The following is a 23,213-nucleotide window of genomic DNA, read 5'->3' as shown; positions in this document are numbered from 1 at the left end:
AATAATATAATAATGATAATATGACTTAATTAAGGATTAAGATAGCCACAAGTTCACTATTCATAACCCTATATACACCAATATTAAGGGCATAGCAAAATACAGGATATCATTGTAGTACTTATTTTATTCATATATTTTTCTAAGATATTTTTCATTTGTTATTACGTGGGAAGCTATATATTTTTCTGGAATTTTTTTTTGTTGAGATTCTGGATTAGATTAGTTCTTTTCAAGGGTGAAATAGGAGATGCATTTAGTGTTTGACAGTATAGGAGCTGAGAGAGGGAACACAGGAAATCATTCAAGAATTTCAACTTTTTTTTTTTTTAAATAGGCTTAAACGCTTTGACCTGGAGCTATGAACCAGTGAGGCCACAAACGGGGGACCTCATCCCCATGAGATTTGAACCTTGATGGCAAGGATATCAACGCAACAACTTAACCATCACAACATGTCACTATTGGCATTCAAGAATTTCAATTTATAAAGAGATCTTTTTTGGGTTTTATAGGATTTCTTTTTACTCATCTTTGTATGAAATGTTTGGAAATTGTTCTTATCTGGGACTTAGAATTGTTTCATCAACTGCACACCAATTTTCTTCAACATGTGGTTGATGCTGTAGCTATTTTCTGGTTTACCATCATCGTTCTTTTAATGCAACATACCTTGTGATTCAGAAAGTTCATCTATCAATTTGACAGGTACTTTCTTTTTCTTATGCAGGAAGATGCTAATATGCAATACAAAAGATCCACTTATTCAACAACTTCCAGATTCATTGAAGCAAGGACTTTTAGAACGGCTTCGTTCTTTTTTTAATGGGGAGCCCTGACTGAGATTTTTAATAGTGTTGTTCTCATGGTATGCCTGTGCATTGTTGCACATTTGTATCATTCAGAAGATCATTTTTTTTGCTATTGAGAGATTATCGTTCTGATTATGTTCGAAGCTGAGGTAAATTGCAATGTAATTTGTGCAGCCACTTCACTGCTGCTCTCCGGGTCGATTTGTATAATATCTACATAATAAATGCCTGCTGATCAAAGGTCCAACAGCATGCCTATATCAGTGAATACGGAGGGTATGGATGCTGTTATGCTTCACAATTCATGTTCCCACAATAGCTTTTAACATGAATTCATGTTTACTGAGGTCTTAGGGCATGACAGAAATGAGGGATATATAACATTCATTGAACGCGTACACATATCATAGGTTTTTATTTCTTTCTCAGGTGTAGATGCAAAAGATGTGATCGTTAAGCTAGTCGTGATTGTCCTTGAAGGCTGTATCAATAATTGGGTGGACGCCAGTCAACATTCGAGACAATTTTTGAAGTCCCTCCTGTTTTGTCTCATGGAGAGCACGGGTTCTTTTACCATCTTATAATGATGCAGTAATTCTTTTTGAAATTTAGGAACATAATGTGCAGCCGTTTGAGGTTTCGTACCAAGTTCTTCTTCATGGGAACCAGAAAGATGGTTTTATATATGCTTGTTCAGAGGTGTATGATATATTTTATTCGTATATTTTACAAACCACTTTTACAAGTGGATGTGTATCATCGCAATAGAACATTTTCTCCCGTTTTTGTTGAGTTCTTGACTTGTATTTTGGAAGAGAGTTAACAATCATTGGCCCATCCTGGGAACACAGAATAGTGCTATTACAAGTCAAGGTAGCCTCTACTACATTCATATATTCAGATGCTGGTAATTGCTGAAAGACACAAATAATCAAATAATTTTTTTGGCCTCAATATCAAGTCTCTTATTTCTGAGTAATCAATTTTTTGAGTGATTTAAATGATGGACTATTCAACTTGCAATGGATACAGCTTCTGAGCACCCTTTTAGGGTGAGCTAGAGCGCACATAAATATCTAGGGAAGAACTGTCTTTGAGTCTTTGTGCTGACATAGGGGCTAAAACAGATCCAGGGAATCTGGATGAAATTCAAGCCAGAAAGAGGTAGAAGGGGCATGCATTGCATATTATAAATGTCTTGAATAGCTGGATCAGATTTTTGGTAGTATGTAAAATATGAGGATGTATAAAGTTTATGCATCATCTTGTATTCAGTCGAAGAAGTGCTGAAATGGTTGGGGCAGTAGACATATTGGATTGCCCTCCGACTTCTTGAAGCAACAAATGTACCGTTACTTCGTGTATTTGTAACTTTCATGCCTTTCCTCAAGTTTGCTGTAAAGTTCATGCATGGGTAATTGATGCCATATTCTTGCATTGCTTGTGCTGTTTATATGTAGTTTTCAGCAGCTCTCCAAATCTAATTACAGCAAGTATTCTGCCAAATAATTTGCACTTAGCTTGACTTCAGAGGAAACGTATCTTGGAAAGTGTTATTGAAATTTTATCCACTAATTAAGGCTAGTCAAAGGTTATTGGTAGTCAAAAGATGAAGGCACGACTTTTATGCAGATGTGGGGGGAATTCCCTTTCCTCTGTTGTCTGTTATACTACTTTTGTAGCTCTTGAAAATCTATTTGTACACTTATATTAATCTGTTATGCCTGTGTTGAAATGTCTGACCTCCTTTAGTTTCTATTTCTAGCATGTTCCTTCTTTATCCATCACACTACATGGTTGTGGCTTTAGAAATGTTCTGATTTGAATGTTTGTAATTGTATGCTGCACTTGTCTGTGTAAAGGTGACAAATCTGTCCAGCGGATTTGTTTTTAATACATTTAACTTTTGTTTTAGTGCGCACATAATTTGTATGAACATACACCAGATTTTTTTTTCTTAGTGTTAGCTTGAGTCTGAAACTTTAAGTTTGTTTCATTGACCTTGTTTCTGCTAGATATGACAGTTCATTCTATACCTTCACGTTTCCATGACATGAATTCACATTAACATGAACAAATCTCCTCTGGCTCTTTACATCCTGATGATGGATCACTGAGTGTGAACCGAAACATTGATGCAAAAATATGACCCACAATCGGATCCAAAGTATGCATCTGTATACTATGAATTCACATGTTTCATAAATTGGCTATTGTACTTTGGTGCTTATCATAGTTCCCAAATTCAGACGGCTCATACTTGGCAAGGTTGACTCGACTTGAACCTCAACCTTAACTTGAACTCACCGATGATTGGCAAAATGAAAAATGCCTTTGAAATTTAGAGATTTATAACAATTTAAAACTTGTTTCATGCACCCTTTATTGGATATAACTCAAAGACTTCATAACATCATTAAATAGAAACTAATTTGTAATCACATACATAAATAAGGAACATAAACGATAAATCCATCTCATAAGTAAAGTGTAAATTCATGAAATTGTAGTTGAAGGAGATAGAAATCATAGAATCGTATGGCATAGATATATGTAATTATAAATGTTGTCAAGTTTATGTAAAATCCAAGAAATCCATGGCATCAAATGTTCCATGAAACATGTATGTGTATTTGTGAAGTGTAAACAATAACAGTATGGACAAAAAACTAGTCTATTTGTTTAGGATGTAGCTCAAGCTTCATCGTCATCATCCTCAACCTCTAACTCAATCTCAAGAATATCTTGTTTGCTTTTTAGGTCTTGGAGGACAAAGAAGCTATAGCATCCACCATTGAAGTGAACTCATGATCAACAATAGTACACGTGTGCTAGAATGTGCTATATCCCCCTCCCTTTCCATAACGATAACGTCAACTTTTGTGTATGTCTGGTCAGCCCACCCATGGTCCTCAATGAAGATTGGATCTGTAGCCTTACTCGGGCTTTGGATCCATCTCCTTTAGAGTGATTAGAGCGGAGTTAGTGTCCAAACTTTCCTTGGTCCTAAGATGGAGGTTGTAATGAGCAAATACAAGATCATTCAACCTCTCTACAAAAAAATTATTATGCCTCTTTAAGTGGATGTGCTCAAACATGGATTGATTACACTCACAATCAGAACATATGCCTAAATGACTCAAAATATGGAAGACAAATTTTTGAAGATTTGGAGTTGAAGGCTCAAACATTTTCCATTATCTATCAAAAATAAAGAAAAGAAAAAACTACTTTCATTTACAAGTACAATTGTAAGGCCAAACTGTAAAATATAAAATCTAAATGTAATAAGCTATAAACATAAGAATATATCTTTTGCCTAGTTCTAATTTTGTACAATATACATCATGCTTGAGAAAATTATCCCTTCTTTATTATTATATTTATCTACCTCAATGGTTGTAGTTGATGTTATGCTTTGACTATACATACTTTGCACCAATGTATATATGTCACTAAGAACCTCCTCATCTGCCTTGAAGCTCAAATGGAAATGAAATGCCAAATCAAGGTAATAAGTTGCAAGGATGTAATATCTTAGTCAAATGTTTTCCCCAAATTTACTCAAATAATTTTCAAAAAAAAGAATAGATAACTTTGCAAATAAATCCAACAAAATAAATTGACAATGAACCAATAAATGCTCATTAAAAGACCTTAGAATATGTTATAACATTATTCATCAGTAATGATATTAAAACCCAATTTTAAACACAATTAAACAGTCAGATTGGAAAGGAACAATAAAATGCACGTGTAGTCTCAGATGTGAATTTTGATGCAAATCCATTTAGATGACGAATTGGGCTACATCTAATCCACCTAAAAACTCTTGAAGGTTTCCCTCCCCAAGCTTCAACAAGAGAAAGCTAACAACTTCTCAAAGTTCTCTAAAGAGAAACCAAAAAATCAATCTCAATCCAAGAATAGCTAAAAATGAATGGGACTCTTTCTTTTAATGCTAAACAATACCTCTTCAAATGCCTTCTATCTCTTCGTCTTGTTCCCCTCTTTTGCCACTTTGGTCCACATTACAATACTAAATTAACCCCTTTTAAACTATCTATAGTATGTTCTCATTAGTCAATATTAGATGAACATCTCCTTAATTGCTTAATGTTCCAAAAATGGGACATTACAGTTCTCCCTCGAGATTGCTTGCCCTCAAGCAATCAATAGTCCATAAACAATAGCAAGATCTCATATCCATTAGAGTCCATAAACAATAACAAGATCCCATATCCATTTGCTAGCATCTCGGTGGTCCACACTGGTAACTCTGAAGTCAAGACTTGCTATGTTGTTTTCCCAAAAATAAGAATGCAACTTGTGTTTCACTATGATTCTCGTATGCATCTCTATTGCGGCTGTAGGCTGCACAACTTTAAGTATAAATCTCCAACTCTGTACATATATAGCTGCTGTCATAAAAATCAGAGTTCTCATTGTTCATTTCTTGCTGGTCCTTAAAGTCTTCCTCAACATAATGAGCCTCATATAGATAGGGTAAAGTGGTAATACTAAGTTCATCCTCATCCTCATTAAAGGTGTTGATCCCTTTTACAATCTATATGAGATTCGTTGTTCAATGATCATGTCCATCATCTATGCAAGTGGCTGAATTCTAATTTTTAACCTAATGCAATGAGTTGTGTCATACTTAGTTGGAGACATAAGTCATCTACATCTTTATCTTCAACATGTTTAATTGCCATATCCCTGTCTTTGAGCATCTTCAAATAGTCTGATTTCATTCTTTCCAATGCCCTCTTAATTGTGTAAAGGTATGCACTGTTAATTCGATTCATTATTCCCTTTTCATTTTCAACATTATTAACCTCCCACATGACTTCTTCAATGTTTTTATGGGTTTGGTCAAAATGCACTAGGGCTGCAATGACCATATCATTTGATACTTTCAACCTGTCCTGTACAACGCCTCGCTAGGAAACCCAAGATTAATTGACCTATAATGTTACTAAGTTTGCTAAACATATTTTTTTGAAAGATTAAAACAATCAAGAGATAACAAACTGGAAGCAATAACTCAAATACACATCACATACATATAAAAGTAATACAATAGCAATTACATCTCTCAAATGTTCTATAATGTTGAATCACACATAAGTTTTATTAAGTTTAATAAATAAACAAAGTCCATGTCATAGAATAACATGTACAAAATCACATGAAAAAATATACAAGTATACAAGATGCCACATGATACCATTTGGTATAAAATGCTAAAAGAATATACATCATGGTAGGATACAACATCCTATTGGATCTCAAATAACCAAAGTACAAAATACTAGAATATGACTACGAAACATAATCACAAGATAAGGAAAATGGAACAACTGCACAAGGTACATCTAACATTAATGTCCAACTATTAGATCTCAATGGTATAGGAATCACTATCATCCAACCCGAGGAGGTTGTCCCAAATCCCAAACGAATAACGATGCCAAAAGTTAGAACAAAAATATAGGTGAAGGAATCCTGATAGCATTTTATCTCAAAGGTACCAAGTACACAAATGAACATCTAATCCCAGGCAAATAAAGACGCGTAAGAAACCTAACACACATGTGCAAGTGTCATCACATGAGTCAACTCTAAGGTTATCCTAGTAGTCTCTCTGGACTCCAACCCCCTCTTGACCCTATGTGGCGTCAATATCCTTTCTTACTAACAAGGAAAGATCACACCCTAGTTTCCTCTCTACTCTCATCCTAGCCTGTATTAGAACATGATGCATGGGCAAGGCAATATACTAACTCTCACTAATAAAATTGTTATCACTTATTAAGAAAACATACAATGAGTTATCCTAACAACCTCTTTAGGGCTTCAACCTCCATTGCAAGCCACTTCGTAACTTACACATAAATAACCTACCCTAAGCTCATAAAAGTACATCTCATAAAATCAGAATAATCCTAGCAGTCCTAAATGAGCAACTTGAAATCACTAATACAAAGAAAACATACAATGAGTTATCCTAACAACCTCTTTAGGGCTTCAACCCCCATTGCAAGCCACTTCGTAACTTACACATAAAGAACCTACCCTAAGCTCATAAAAGTACATCTCATAAATTCAGAATAATCCTAGCAGTCCTAAATGAGCAACTTGAAATCACTAATACATCATAGATCAAAACCTCAAAGGTTACATCAAGAAAATCACAACATATGAGCCTTACATAGAAGAACTAGTTCTCATAATAGAAGTACATATAAAATCAATCCCAACATAAGTCACTGGAAAACAAAACCCATGCCTTTGGTATACATTCCTAATTTGGCCAACTACAAGATATCCCAAAACCCATCGTTAGATAAAATATAACACCATAAAAGATATTTAAAACACAAGTGTAGTTTTTCAGCCATGTAGGTTTCAGTAAATTTCATGAAGTTTAATTTGAAGTTCCATAGGTTTTCTAGTTGATAGTCTTTCCAAGTTTAGTTTGATCACAACTTGATCTCCATTTCCATAGTTTAAAAAGAATTCTCGATTTCTAGTTTTAAATGAACTAGGTATTCATTGGTCTTAATACTATTTATTATTATTTACTCAAAATAACATTAATATTTGAAATTAGTGATATAGGAAGAACGATCCTTTTTTTTTTTTTTGCATTGAATCTATCTATCTATCTATATAGCTATATTCAATTGTATTTAATATTTAAATATAATTATATTATATACTAATTAAATTAAATTTAAACCATTTTTTTAAAATTAACATTGAATAGTAATAAAAATCTAAATATAACTAAATTTTATATGAAACAAAATTAAAATAAATTGATTTTAAATATATTTAAAATTTAATAATAAAATCAATTTAAAAAAACCTCTAATTAAAGAGTGTCGATGTAGAGCCCGGAAATAGTGGCTAGGGCTACCTTGGAAACCTCTGCCATGGTTGCAGATTCGACTATTGTGTTAGCCTTGGTTGCCTCGACAACTATGGCTAATGGAAGAAAAAGAACGAGGGTGGGGAGGTGGTAGCCCTTGTTCCCAATTACTTTTTTCTTAAAAATATATTAGTTTAATTTATTTAATTCCTTTGTGCATGTTTAGTGCCTTAAATTAGAATAATGTTTTTTTAATATTGAGAGGCCTTTGCATGTTAGTGAAATGGGAAACTCTAAGTAGGGTTAGAGTCATTATTAAGAAATTGAAGCTCATTTATGCACAAATAGGTTTGTAGAAATCTTTGTAGGGTAATTTCTCTTGGGTTCATAGCAAGGCATTATATCCTCCAAATTATATGCTCCAAAATTATCATCCTGAAATGGAATTTATGATTGGTCCTTCAAATTAACTCCAATAGTAACATCATCTTTCTCTAGATTTTGAATGCTAGATTTGATTTCAGATTTACTATTTTAAGAGTTTCCTTCTATTTTCATTTGTATCGTCTCATCAACTATTATGCCATTGTTCTCAAATAGTCCATCCTCATGGAAATGTACTTTTTAATTTCTAAGCATGTCATGCAGATACACATCCTCATGAAAGTGCTTGTCAATAACCACTTACAAATAACCAAATAAAAAGCTACAACAATCCTTACCATTACCCATAGAGGAACCCTTCTCATAATCTTCATCACATTGAAGCTGCACTAACAACTCCTTAACTTCCTCAATACTGATATGTACTTCTTAAGCTGACTCTTCTTTCTTATTTTTCTCACAAGTGTGATCAAGTGATCAAATATGCTTACAATTAAAACAAATCTTCTCTTTCCTCATTTGGTTCTTTCTCATTTTCTGAAACTTAACCTGTAATTCTCTCGCTCTTAATTCTTCTTTAGAACCTTGTTGACCAACTTACAAACAACTTTTGCAGCCTTTTGTTCTCTGTTTGAGATTGCTAACAATATTCGTACAAGTGGCTAAAAATGAACATCACTTTCATTAATTTTCATGACCATAATGTCTTCCATCACTGCAATAACATCTACGTTGTGTTCTTCCCTGATTGTGCCTAATCGATTTTGAAACATGGCATGTATTAATTGATACAATCTTATGTCAAACATAATATTGCATAATCTGAATTCTGCAAATATCTTCAATATAGAAACCCTTCTAGAGAAATGACTACTACTGCTATCCCCAAGATTTTGAAAACTATGAACAATAAGTTGTATTACTTCTTTATGACATTTTCTTAATAAGGTTGATGCGGTGCTAAAATTCTAATGACTTCCATTAGACAAGAAGCGACTACTACTAGGCAAGAGCTTAGAACACAACGATAACTTGTGAGCCTCTCATATAGAAAGTCTTGAGTTCAAGTCTATTCAAATTTAATACTTAATAATAACTAATATCAAATAATAATAATAAATAGTCTAGATTTTGACTTATTAAAAAAAGAAGCGATGATAGCCACTTGTGTTGATTGCTGTCTGCAATAAATTAGAGTGTGATTTCTCTACCATTGCTAGGCATCCTTCCAATTCATATAATGCGCCAAGGACCTTTCCATTAATTTGAATTTGTGTAACAAAAACCACAAATGTATGGAGCTAGAGATTAATCAAACAAATTGTATGCTAGGCTGCATGGCTTCAACAGAACTTGTTTCAGAACTGTTGTTACACTGAAAACTCCACTGCAAAGTCATTCTTTGATTATCCATCATACAAACTCGAATTATACTCTACACACACCCAACACTGGATACTTGATGCACACAACAGTCAACTGCAACTACTAATTTCTGTCAGTTAATATCCAACTCTTAGAATAAATGCCCATTATAACAAGGTCTTCCCAATCATGTTCCAATTTTCTAAAATGCTTTCACCAGCTCTTCTCTGAAGTAGAACAGTAACTATCTTTCCCCTGTTTGCTACTGAATTTTTCTAAAACTTGTTTCCCTTCTGAGAATAAAGTCAATTAGTTTGTGCTGATCACTGAGTTTTCTCTTTACTTAAATGACCCCACCCTTGATTCTGAAGATTCCTTTCCAATCTGATCCTTTGTATAATTCTTGCCACAATATGTATGAATATTCATGGATGAAGTTTAAGTTTTCGATCAAGTTTGTCACAACAAATGTTAAAACATTTGCGGATAGAACAACAAAAACTGTCGATGTGTTTTGAATATGCAAGGGAATCGACAACTATAAGAAACAAATGACAATAATGTTGCATCCTGAAATACATTCAGTTATTAATGTAGACATGTCTTCACATTCACAACTACCAGATTGCTATAAATAATTAATGGAAAAACCGACTTGGGCATGAGACAATGTGATTTTTGTAAGGTATACTCGTGATCGCTTGTTATCAGTTTCTTAACGCATGTTCTCAATGTTTAAGTATGCATCCATTTACATTTCAACTTCCTCCTCAATACCTGACTCTGGTTCTACCCAATGTCATTGTTTTAACACTGCAAATGTCAGGTGCTTGTTTTCAGATGATCATTACCTCCAAGAAAAGTTATAAACTTAGGAAGCAGTGAAAAAACTATTCAAAACACTGTGAAAATGAGCCATTGCGCTAACACCAAATTGGAATGATGTTACTCTTATAAAACCATTCAAATCATTCCAATCAGCATCACCTTTGCATAGTTGGGTTCCAATTTCAGATCTTCAATGCTCTGTGTTCAGAAATGTTATAGCTTCCCATGAGAGAATTTGAGTTTGACACTATTTTCCAGAGCTTCTTACCCTCTCCAAATTAAGACCCATGCTACAAATATGTGATGATAATTAACACCTAGAAAATATTGTACTCTACTTTCGAAGAATATATATATTTTTAGATTATAGTTAAAAATCTTCAAAGAAATATACACCATAATTTTCTTTTATTTTAATTGCTGGTACACTACTCTTGAAATTTAATCTCACATAGTTTTCAGAAAAAATAAGAGATATCTTTGCAAGTAAATCCAAAAAATAAACCAACAATGAACTAGTAAATGCTCATTAAAAGATCTAAGAATATGTTATTGTATTATACTTTAGCAATACAATTATCAGATTTTAAAATACAATCTTAAACACAACTACATAGTTAGATCGGGAAGGAACAATAAAATGCACCTATAGTCTCAGATGTGAATTTTGATGCGAATCTACATAGATGATGAATCGAGGCTACATCCAATCCACTTAGATAATCTTGAAGGTTTATGTCCTCATGCTTCAACAAGAGAAAGCTAGTAGCTTCCCAAAATTATTTAAAAAGAAACCAAAAAATCAATCTCAATCCAAGCATAGATGCAAGTGAATTAGACTCCCTCCTTGATAATATTAAATTGATCCCTTTTTAATCATTTATATTATGTTCTCATAAGTCAACATAATAGTACATCAACATCTCCTTAATTACTTAATTTACCAAAAGGGGGACATTACAATGGATGGGCATGTAAAGCTGGCTTTGCCATCTCCTGTCAATGATTATCCCAAATGACCCATACTTATCCTTCACTCTTGCATGTTAGGATCTAATGCCCTATTTGGCCCTTCCCATGTCCACATATATGTTATCCATAGAGGGCTTCTCTCCATCAACAACTTGCAGGAAAAGTTAAGTTTATAAATTAAATAAAAACAAGAGTTCTAGGAGAGCTTAAGTCCATGCCTCATTCAAGGTTTAGAAGGTATGCAAGGCAAACCACTTTTGTCATTTTACAGTGTTAAAATTTGATTTACAGTGGTGCAAGTGCTAGTTTTTATTTAATTGGAATACTACACATATCAAAATGACAACCAAAGTTGGAAAGGGACAAGCATGGTACCTTCATTTTTGTCCAAAAAATTATAAAAATAATATTATTTTGAGATCATGTTTTAAGAATACAATAATATTATTGTATATTTAATCATCAATTTTTTGTAAACAAAATTAAATTATACTTTATAATTCTCATTCAAAATATAGAACAAATATAAATATTTATTTTTTAAGTTATAATTACATTTTTGAAAATAATAAGAATCAAAATGACATATTCTCATTCGTTGGAGTCTTTGATCTAAATCATAAGAAGAAGAAGAAGCATCGGGAGCCCTTGATAATGGAGGAGGATTAAAGGGTTGGGATCCACTCATATGTATTGCAAATGTTTGACTTGGGCTAACGATTTGGACAGAAAAGGGGAAAGGACACAAGATTCATTATTCTCTCTACCATTATTATTTTGAGCCATCTGTTAGGGCAAGAGGAGAATGTGAGTTAATGCCTAGAAAGACACGTTTAAAAGCAAGATCAAATTTTATATTTTTTCTTATGTTTGAGAAGAGTAATTGACTTGGGACTCGTTTTGCTTTGATTGATACTTGGATAAGATGAAATGTTTTAAATTCACATAATGATAAATTGGACTTTCTAGGTGTTGAATTCACTAGAGAGACTGTTGAAAGAGACTACCTTGAGATTCTCTTATGACAACTTCATCCAGAGGTGTATTAGGGCGTAATTGAAGTTGGAAGTCTTCGTCTCCATGCCCAGAGTGTTGCCCTTGCTTGCATTTGTGTCATTTGTGAGTGAGATTGAAGTGAGACTGAACCTTATCTAGGTGAACAAAAAATGGTGCCTTTATAGGCACAGAGGAGGGTGATGGTGATTGAAGAATGTTCTAGAGTTTTATTTTTCTAAACTTTTATCTCAGAAAATCTATTTTACTCTCGGCATATTAGCCAATAGAAAAATAGAAATTGTTGATTGAAGATTAATTAAAAAATAAATCATTTGAACTTTAGATTATAATGACGGGTTATAAAAATTAATTATGAACTGCCATTCCTTACCTTATAGATAAGGCAGGGACTAATAAGAAAAGTTGCATAGTTGAAAAACAAATAAAAAGATGCATATAAATTAAAAGTAAAATTAAATTATTAAACAAGTAAATACTAAATGTTAGATTGTAAAAGTTTACCTCCAATTTTTTTTCCAGAAGGGGTCCAAAAACTTGTCTCATCATAAATGCAATTTGCCACATCTATACCTACAATAGTTGTAGCATAGGATGAGGAAGTCCACACCACTCCAACAAACATGCGCCTCAAATCTCCCCTTGACATTAACAAGGATTCCAGTGTGATAAAATTTGACGAAAACCTTGTGATATCATGACGAGCCAACTCTTTTTGCTTTGTGTATCACTTCAATATGCTAAAGACCAATGCATAATTGTAAGTAAGTTTGCAGATATTCTTGACCCTTTCAACACATGATTTGACGCATTTAGGCTTACCAATATCCTACATGAGGTCAAGTTAATGGGCCACACATGAAGATAATTTTTTGGGGGTGCCTCTCCATCCAAAGTTTACTTGCCTCAATTTTAAATTAATTAGAAATTTAGACATATTAATTTAAAAATAAATAAATTTATAGATGTCTCTCCATTGATTTTCAAAAATTGAGAAATTTATTTGCATCACAAAATAACTTGTTGCTTCATCTATCATCACTTGTACCACATTTTCTTCCTCCACCTCTTGTATGACTTTCTCAATAGCCTCACATAAGTTTGTGTCATTTTAACATGTGAGAAAACATCAATAGATTTTAAGAACATGATGGATCCTACAAATTTTTAATAGAGAAATATAATTAATTATCATGGATCAGTCAACAAATCAAAATTTGAATTATTCAATGCATGTAGGGATTCGTAAGAAACACAAAAAATTTAGGAGTGTTCTATTCCTCTTATTTGTCTAACCATCTATCATGATGGTGCAATCCTTCTGGCTCCATGACTATCAGTGATTCTCTAACCCATATTTCATATCCTCAACCATTTCTAATAAGAGGTGACAACTGAATTCAACATCAATAGGGGCTTTAAACCTTGTACCAAAAAAAGGTACACCTATCATGCCTTGCCAATAAGGAAAATCATCACAAACATACTATGATCAGATGATAAATAATTTTGATTGGACAAAGTATACTTCAATTTCAAAGTCTCAAATTTAAACTATAAATTTAAAACAAACAAACAAAAAAGTATTATGTTCTTGCAACAAATGATATCTTCAAAAGTGACAAAATTTACAAATTAATTTTTTAACATCTTGAATCTATTTGTTCCAACCCATTAACAAGATTGTATGAGTTTCTTATTGGTGTGGTAAAGTGTTGAAGGGTTGTGTAATTACAATCTTGTATGCAAGAGGCTGAAATCAAGTACAACGCATATGTCAACCATTTAATCTACTCTATTGGGAATGCAATGAGGTTTTGATATGAACATTATGGGAGTATTGGACATTAGTCCTACGAATAGTGGACTTAGTGGGTTTACCCTACATTGTGCTAAGTAGCCTTTCAACTACATTCAAGGGTAATTTTTTTATGCTTGTCATTGTTCTAGTGAAACACAATAAAAGCTTTAACAAGACTTGTGAAAAATAATAATTAAAAAAGCTTAGTTTCTTTATAAAATTCTCCTAGGATCACATCAAAATGTACATTGCAATCTATAGTTATCCAAATCTCATAGCCAAAGTATTTGGAACTCTTACACAATATTTTTTATTGTTTGGGTATCAATTAATTTGTAGAATGTTAGTTATAAGAGTTTCTAAATTTTAATTAGGAATTTTGTACTTGCATTGTGATAATTGATATCAGTTTTGATTGTGTAGATTCCAAAAATTAATTGATTATTTCTTATTGCTAGACTGACAATTAGTTATAAATCAAGAACATTGTTGTAGATCAAATTGTAGTGCATTGGCTTGTTAGTAGTTGAAATCATGCACATGAATTAAGCTATCATTATGTTCGAGATATTTTCTTAAGAAAAAACACAATTTTAATGATTACAATTTTTTTCTAATTATTTTTGTTGTGAACTTATGAAATGACTAAAACTTTGAACTTGAACTTGAGAAAAAATTTTAGTGGATATGGGCGAATGGTTTGCTTAGCACTATATGGAAAGTATTATAATATTATTTATGATGCCTGTAGTGCCTCTCATGTTTGCATTCTGTACCTTTTTATATTTTGGATTCGAGAGATACCTTGTAACTCATGTTGGATGACATTCAACATGACTATATGGCCAGATACTATATTTTGATTGCCAATATCATAGATGTTAGATGCTATGCTGTTCAGTTTGATTATATATGCATGATGATACTTAATGATGTGGCATGATGCTTTATGATGATATTTGGTTATTTTGTATTCAGACATATACCCTATTTATGATTATATGATGAAATTTTTGGATTCTGGATACTATGATTCGATGCTATGTATATTTACTTCATTCTTGCTTTGAGATGTTTTATGATGCAGTGAGTGATTTAAAAGATTATTTTAACGTGATTAAATAAATGGTTACTTATGCAATTTAATGCATTTATCACTTCATCTATATAATTATATGTAATTGCGCTTGATCGTGTTGTTTAGTGTGCAAGATTTATATCCCTAACAGTGGCACATGGAGTCAGTGACTTGACTGTTTTTACCTAGCAAATGTCATCCCTATATCAGTGACATATCTTGTTTAGTTGTTAATTAGACCCTTCGGTGATTTAATAAATCCAAATTTTATTTGCATTATGTGATAAGATCCGTGAGCATGTTTGTACATTTAGAGGTTCACATTTGTCACAAAATTTGCTAAGGAATACTATGATTTAATAGTTAATGGGAATTTTATATTTGATTCAATCATTTTAATTCTTGACAGCTTTGCTGTAGTTGAATTCCATTTAATCAGAATTACTTGATTTTGTTTAGGTTGAGAAAGGGTTGTTTTAGTGGGGTAGTTAATTTCTTAATATTATATTTCACTTGGATTTACTATTTTATTCGCTGTAGGAGCTATGGGTGTGGGATCATCGCGAGGTTGAGCTTGTTGGATCCAACTTGGGGAGACCTTCATTTTTTGAGACTTTCGATGGTGATTGTGAAACAATTATTTTATAGTGTGTGTTCCTGTTTTAGCCCTTTTGGCTGTGAAGTAGGGCTCTCCCATTTTATTTCCTTTGCTCCATTTTTGAGTCTGTTTCTGGTATTAAATAGTCTCGAGGAAGAGAACTAGTGTTCCCTTCCGTTTCTATATGCTAACTATACTCGATTGGATGGGTACTAGTGTTTGAAGATTTTTGAGCTTGGGGTTTCGAGGTTTTAGGCTGTTATGTTGACCATTTTTGCATACAAAATCTGAACCCAAATTTTATTTGATATTTGTGACTTTTTATCCAATGGCATAATGAGTTTTAATTTTATAGTTTTTGGGCAATTTTGGTTTTCATTTTAGTTTGTGTGCCGTCTGGCTTTCTTGGGTTTTATTGGCATTGAAGTTGGTTGTGGATCTAGATTATTAGTAGGGATATCTATTTGACCATAGATCTTTTTTTATTGCAATGGGATTCATGCCAAATCCATACTCTCGACAATGTGCTTGGTTGAGTGATTTGATAATTTGTATTTTATTTATTTCTCATCCAGCCCTTGTTGCTTATGATCTTCGTGTAGTTGGTGTGCCTACACACAAGCATGTGAGCATGCACTTGTTGAGTTTTTATGGGGCCCAAATTACTATTTGATATTGGTAGAGTTATGTTCAATTGGGGGTTGGGTTGGGAAATTTCATTGCTTGCAAGCACTCATCATGTGATGACCATGGGTATGTAGGGTAGACATGTGGAGTGGCTTCTCTCATGTACCTCAACTTGGAAGTGGCCATCAAGGTAACGTGAAGAGGTTTTTAACAAGTGATAACCAAAATTAACAATGGAAAATAAATAAACTTAATGAAAGATAAGATTAATGAATACTTGGCCTTTCGTGGGAGTTGATCGAAGGTGTGTGTGTCTGGCCTCCTAAGGGAGTTGATTGAAGGCATAATATCTGGCCTACTACGAGAGTTGATCAAAGATACATTTCAAGTCTGGCCTCTCGAGGGAGTTGATCAAAGGGTCAAAGTACTTGCACTACTCGATGACAAGTAATGACACTCCACTAGAGTTCCTGCATAGTTACCCTTAGTGGGTATGACTAGTAACCTATTGTACTGCATTATCTTTTGGAGCATATAGACATTTTGTTTTATATTTTTGGTTTCATTCCTTTGTATTGTTTGGCATGAGTGTTAGCCATGGATGACTGTATTGTGTGTGCTTGAGGTTGGATCGCTATCTCCATCAACATGATGGGAGTGGGCCTACGAGTTCCACATGGTTGGGAGGCGTAGCTACCTTTACCATTGCTGAGGACTGGCATACACAGTTGGCCTTCCTCCATGTTTAGTTCTGGAGTTGGATGCCCACATGGTTCTTTGTATCTACCAAAGTATGTTTCTATGTGATATATGTTATTTCAGTTCATTGAGATAGTTGATTTATGCACATGTATTATCACTACAATGTTGCTTTCTGCTTGCTTACATTAGATACTATAGATTATATGTTATGGTTAGATGTTAGAATTATCGATCTCCTTATGCTTTTGAGTGTTTACTCCTCAACTATTATGGATCTGGTACTCCTCGGTGTGGAGGTTCTAAATCGTTCCCCCTTCTTGTTGTTTGTCGAGATGTTTTCTTACAAACCTAGGTGACATAAGTTTAGCAATGGGCAATATTGGAAAAGTATCACACAACTATATAAAGAAATATCATGCGATACTGGAAAGTATTGCATGACACTAGTAAGTTTTATCATGCAACATTGGTAAAGTATCACACGATAATAGTATAGTATATCATACGATACTAGAAAGTATCACATGGTAGTCGTAAGGAGTATCACATCATACTGGAAAAATATCACCTGGTAGTATTGTACAATATCATATAACATTGGAAAGTATCGCCTAATTTCTATGCAAAAACCTGCTCAAGAAAACAACAGGTATCTCCAGACTTATGGGTTGAGATTCAAAGGGTGATTTGGATACCCTATTGTAGTGTGCCCCTTCCTACATCTTGACAGCTTGGAGATTTTGGGTTTCTTCTTTGTTTAACTTTTAGAGTTGGGTTTTGAATGCATTACTAAGTAGTGGTGCTTGAAGATCGTTTGTTGTGTGGATTGCTTGGTCAAGTCTTTTGTTGTGATATTTTGATCAGTTGCATGTTGATGTTGTTTGAATCCATGCTTGTTACATAAAAAATTTATTGGCTTTTATTTATCCTTATTCCAAGGATTCACGGTGGGGAATTACAATACCTAGATGGTATGATTCAGTTTAATTGAAAAATGGATTATAGATTGGGTTGAGCATTACAATCTTACACATTATTAGATGCTAAAATTTAATTATGTTACAATACTGTATATTTTAAGTGCTGCATGGTAGTCGTAAGGAGTATCACATCATACTGGAAAAATATCACCTGGTAGTATTGTACAATATCATATAACATTGGAAAGTATTGCCTAATTTCTATGCAAAAACCTGCTCAAGCAAACAACAGGTATCTCCAGACTTATGGGTTGAGATTCAAAGGGTGATTTGGATACCCTATTGTAGTGTGCCCCTTCCTACGTCTTGACAGCTTGGAGATTTTGGGTTTCTTCTTTGTTTAACTTTTAGAGTTGGGTTTTGAATGCATTACTAAGTAGTGGTGCTTGAAGATCGTTTGTTGTGTGGATTGCTTGGTCAAGTCTTTTGTTGTGATATTTTGATCAGTTGCATGTTGATGTTGTTTGAATCCATGCTTGTTACATAAAAAATTTATTGGCTTTTATTTATCCTTATTCCAAGGATTCACGGTGGGGCATTACAATACCTAGATGGTATGATTCAGTTTAATTGAAAAATGGATTATAGATTGGGTCGAGCATTACAATCTTACACATTATTAGATGCTAAAATTTAATTATGTTACAATACTGTATATGTTAAGTGCTGAAATGTTACTGATGGTGTATAGTCCAAAATTGTAAGCACCTAACCTATTGTGCCCACTTTAGTGTATTTTCTATGGTAGGACTTCATATGACATGAAAAGGGCCCTCCAACTCCTTCAATCTTACTTAAACTTGAGGTTGACCCATATTTTTAGACATGTTTTCTCATTTTCCATCCAATTTCCTAATCTATTTCCTCACCTAGGGCTCATTCACTTATTCTTGGCCTTTTTGACTTGCCCTGACTTGGTAACGAGTTCTCTTTGTAAATTCACATTTATACTATCTTAGTGGCACTCAAATTTACATTTAATTCCCCCAAATTTAATGAGTCCTCAAACTTTGGTACCTGTTTGTGTGTTGGGGTATAACTTGCATCAAAATAATAAAAACTGGTAATTTAAAAAAAAGCATATAGAATCAACTGTAGAAAAATAACATGTAATTTATTTTGAATTTGGTTAAGTATATAAAAAGCTAAAGGTAGACCAATGTCTGTGAGGACTATCAAGACATTGGTAACAATAATTGAAGTTAACAATATTAATATTGTCCAAAAATAGTAAAAATTATATGGTCAGAAATATAAGAAGACGTGTAAGATTACGGTGGTGATTTTGGCGATACACACTTCACCATTAGAAAACCTAATGAAGGAAAATAAGATAATTTATTTTAGAAGATGAAGAAATGTCCAAATGGAAAAAATGGAGGGATAACAATCTCTCAAGCCTTTAAGTCATTTCCTTAGGCTGTTACCAAGCCATAAACTGATTGGGTTTCTAAGATTCAAATAAGTTGATTAGGTTATTAAAATTAAAAAGTATATTCAAACCTTGACCGGGTTTGAAAAAGTCAAAATTTACTTGTTTAAAACTTGATCGGGTTTTGAAGAAATAAAAATGGGCTCTACTCTAGAGGCCATAACTTTCACATTCAAAGCTTGATTGACTCTATTTGAAATGCATTGGAAATCTATTGAAGAATTGACAATGTGATGTAGATAAATCAATCCGAGGAAAATTATTTTTAGTTTTCAATCCATTTGAAAAAGCATGGTCTAAAATAAATAGCCATTGTTTCCCAAATATGCAATAATAAGTAAACATGAATCCTACCATATTTCTCTCTCTCTCTCTCTCTCTCTCTCTCTCTCTCTCAAACACAGAAACACTCACTTACTAATTCCTAAGATATATCACTTACTAACTCCTAAACTCTCTCATCCTCTTACTAAATCCTAAACTTCTCTCTTTATATAATTTGTTACCATTAACCTCTGTCTCTCTTTACCCCCCTCTCTTTCTCACTAACCCCTAAAATATATATATCTCTCTCTCTCTCTCTCTCACACACACACACACACACACACACACACACACACACACAATCCTAATATCTATTTCTTACTAAGTCCTAACCTCTCTGATTATCAAAGACCCTTAAATTATCTCTATAACTAAGAGAGAGAGAGAGAGAGAGAGAGAGAGAGAGAGAGAGAGAGAGAGGTTAGGATTTAGTGAGAATGAGAGAGGCTAGGAATTAATAAGAGATAGTGAGAGAGATTAGGAGCTTTTTAATGCATGTTTGAGAGAGAGTGTTTAGGGTTTAGAGAGAGAGTGTTTAGGGGTTAGTCAGAGAGGGGGGTAGGAATTAGTTAAAGAGAGGTTAAGGATTACAAGCTAGACAAAGAGCATTAATGAGCTAGTGAAAGAATGTAAGAGGTTAGGAGTTAGTGAAAGAATGCGAGAGGTCAAGAGTTAGTATAGAGAGAGAGAGACTATGATAACACTCTTACCTAATTATTTGTTCATGTTTGGAAAAAAAAAACTACTTATTTTAGAACATACTTGATTCAAATGGATGGAAAAGAAAATTTTATTTGTTAAGATTATTTTTGGTTTAATTATATTGTAGAGCTCATCAATCTTTACTATTAAATTGTTAGCTTATACAAAGTATCAGAGAAACTAATTGTTAGCTATATTCTTCATAAGCTAGCTTACAACATTCAATAGTAAAGATCAAATAGATATAAAATAACATGCAACACAATCATCCGCACATTTTGACACAAATATTTTTAATGTATAAACATTGTTAAGGGAAAAACCACTTGGGACTGGTAACCCAAAATTTCACTCTTATGAAGTGAGCTCGGTTATGATCCAACCTTGTTAAAGGTTACATGCACATTCTTAATGTGACTTTTTAGGGTTAGATTTGCACCAAATATCATCTAGACCTTATCAATCCTCAATTGAGTGGCCTAATATAAAGGATTTACAAAAAAAATCAATGGAATGTCACCTTAAAAATGATTCATTTTAAGAGATTTTCTGTTGCAATCTCTAGAAAGAAACAATGAAATGATTTGATAAAATCAATTACGTTTATTATTTTGGATCTCCATTTCACTCATTAATTGTCCTAGTTTATTCCTCTTTTTCCAACCCACTCACACACATCAACCTTACACTTTACTTGCTTGATCTTTCAATGCAATTTTTCTCAGTATCCACTTCTTTCTTTTCCTTCACAAATGACTCTGATCAAGAATTCTTGGTAAAATGATTGCATTGGAAACTAAGCTTTGCACGTATGGATTATACATCCATTATAGCATCCAAAACTATCCATTAGACCCCTTTACTCGATCAACCAGGGACGAAAAATTGAAATGATGTCCACAAAGTAAATGCTTTAAACCTCTTTAACTACAATTTTCTATCCTATGAAATTAAGAACATGGACAGTTAAATCTATGTTCCAATGTAAGAAACCTTAACTAAATGACATAAATGAAATACAAACAAAGCTCTACACTATTTATCTCTACTGTAGGAACAACTATTGGTTCTATTACAAATAGCTACAAGAACATGTTGGAAATATAAGAGGAGTAACTAAGAGGGGAGGGGTGAATAAGTTACCACTAAAATAATTTCAAATCCCTTAGATATCAATATAAACTCCCTTTTAACTCATAGCTCTGTTAGTACTAGATATTCATTGTAACTTGGTTAACAAAGCAATCTTAAGATAATGATGTGTATTAACCTTTAGTAACTTAGTTGCAGAAAGATAAAGCAATAAGAAAATAACATGAACACGTGAGACACCAGGATTTAACATGGAAACCCAATTTGGGAAAACCACCAATGTAACTAGTTACAACTTATCATTCTTCTGACGTGAGCCCTATTAGGAGCCAAGCCTATTAAAGGTTACAAAAATTACTGTTAGGTGTGACCCTATTAAAGGATTTGAATCACCTTGTTAGGAGCTGCCTTGTTAGAGGTCTTAAGAAACTTCAATCTAGAAATTCCACTTGGTTAGAGGATTTACAAAATGACTATTAAGTCAACTCTATTAAGAGATTTCTTCATTGCTACAATTGTTAGAGAGTAAAAATGATTGACTTGATTGATGAAGAAACTGAATTGTAGATTCAGATAACAATTCTAACTTATCCTCTACATCCTCCCTGATCAAAATATTCTTTGTAGCTCCTTAGATACTCTACTCCAAATCAAATATCCTTCTTTATTCACATCTTATCTTCTTCTCCACTTTCTCATTTCTCCAATCCACATCTTGACCTTTCATATATATGAAACCCAATGTCAAGTCAGCCTGAATAACCTTTCAAATGAACAAATAACATCCACTAAGTCAGCTTGCATCAACCAACTAATAAATAAAAACAATGTGCTGTAGGTTGGCTAAAATTGAAAAATTGGGTCACTTAGTTACCATAGAGTTCATTGGTAACCAACCTGACTCGGTTTACACTGAACTCCTTTGGTAATCAACCTAGCTTGGTTTACATAGGAATCCTTAAACTTATGCTCAACTGATATTGGATTCTTCTGAACTCGATTCCAACTGGTAGTGCTTAATTATAGTATAACATTTGTGCAACACCAATGACAATATACAATTGCATAATTGTTATTAATAATCTCCCTCTTTGGTATTGATAGCAACACAAAATGTCATTAAAAAAAGAAAATTTAGAGCAATCAAAATGATTTATAAGATTTTATAATATCCTTGGTTTCATTCTGATTCTCCATCCATCCATGAGAACTCTCTGTGAGATTCTCCCTTTGCCATCTTATCTTTAGACTTTATTAGATCAAGTTCTCCCTCTTGTAGATTACTATGTATGATTCTTCTTTGATTACTTCAATCTCTCCCTTAATGAATATATGACATGATTCTCTCCCTCTTTGTCATCAAATTCCAAAGACTTGACATAGTTATTTTACAATTTACCTGATGTAATGATTCATATGCAATGAGCTCTAACTTCTTTGCATCAACTTGATAGATCTTCAAAGTAGTTTGGTTGATGCATCTATAATTTGTACTCTAGTGAGCATCAGATAGGGGAATGACCCCTAGCTTTTCTCTTAGATACAAAAATGCATCCTTAGGTAATATTTTGGTAAATATGTTAGCAACCTGCTCCTTTGTGTTAACACATTCTAATCTAACCTCT

At 33.2% G+C, this 23,213-nt stretch overlaps 1 protein-coding gene across 2 annotated transcripts in view; it reads left to right on the top strand.

The window, feature by feature from the left end:
• UBP25 (ubiquitin-specific protease 25) overlaps positions 1-1,766 on the top strand; it is a 108,780-nt gene extending 107,014 nt beyond the window's left edge. The window contains exons 8-10 of one of the 2 annotated variants that reach the window (XR_016358409.1): positions 731-868; positions 987-1,088; positions 1,242-1,766. Coding sequence is in view for 1 of the 2 variants with exons in the window: in XM_089808470.1 (XP_089664596.1) it covers positions 731-839 (109 nt within the window). In the remaining variant the exon portion in view is untranslated. Of the gene's footprint in view, positions 1-730; positions 869-986 lie in introns of both variants that reach the window. The other variant, XM_089808470.1, reaches the window with a different exon arrangement.
• The last annotated feature ends 21,447 nt before the right edge of the window (positions 1,767-23,213 follow it).

Source organism: Cupressus sempervirens, chromosome 11 (genome assembly GCF_028749045.1).
Source record: "Cupressus sempervirens isolate cs-2001-9-10 chromosome 11, ASM2874904v1, whole genome shotgun sequence".
In the NCBI taxonomy this organism is placed as follows: domain Eukaryota; kingdom Viridiplantae; phylum Streptophyta; class Pinopsida; order Cupressales; family Cupressaceae; genus Cupressus; species Cupressus sempervirens.
The sequence above is the reverse complement of the archived record's forward strand: the minus strand, read 5'-3'. Positions and strand labels throughout refer to the sequence as shown.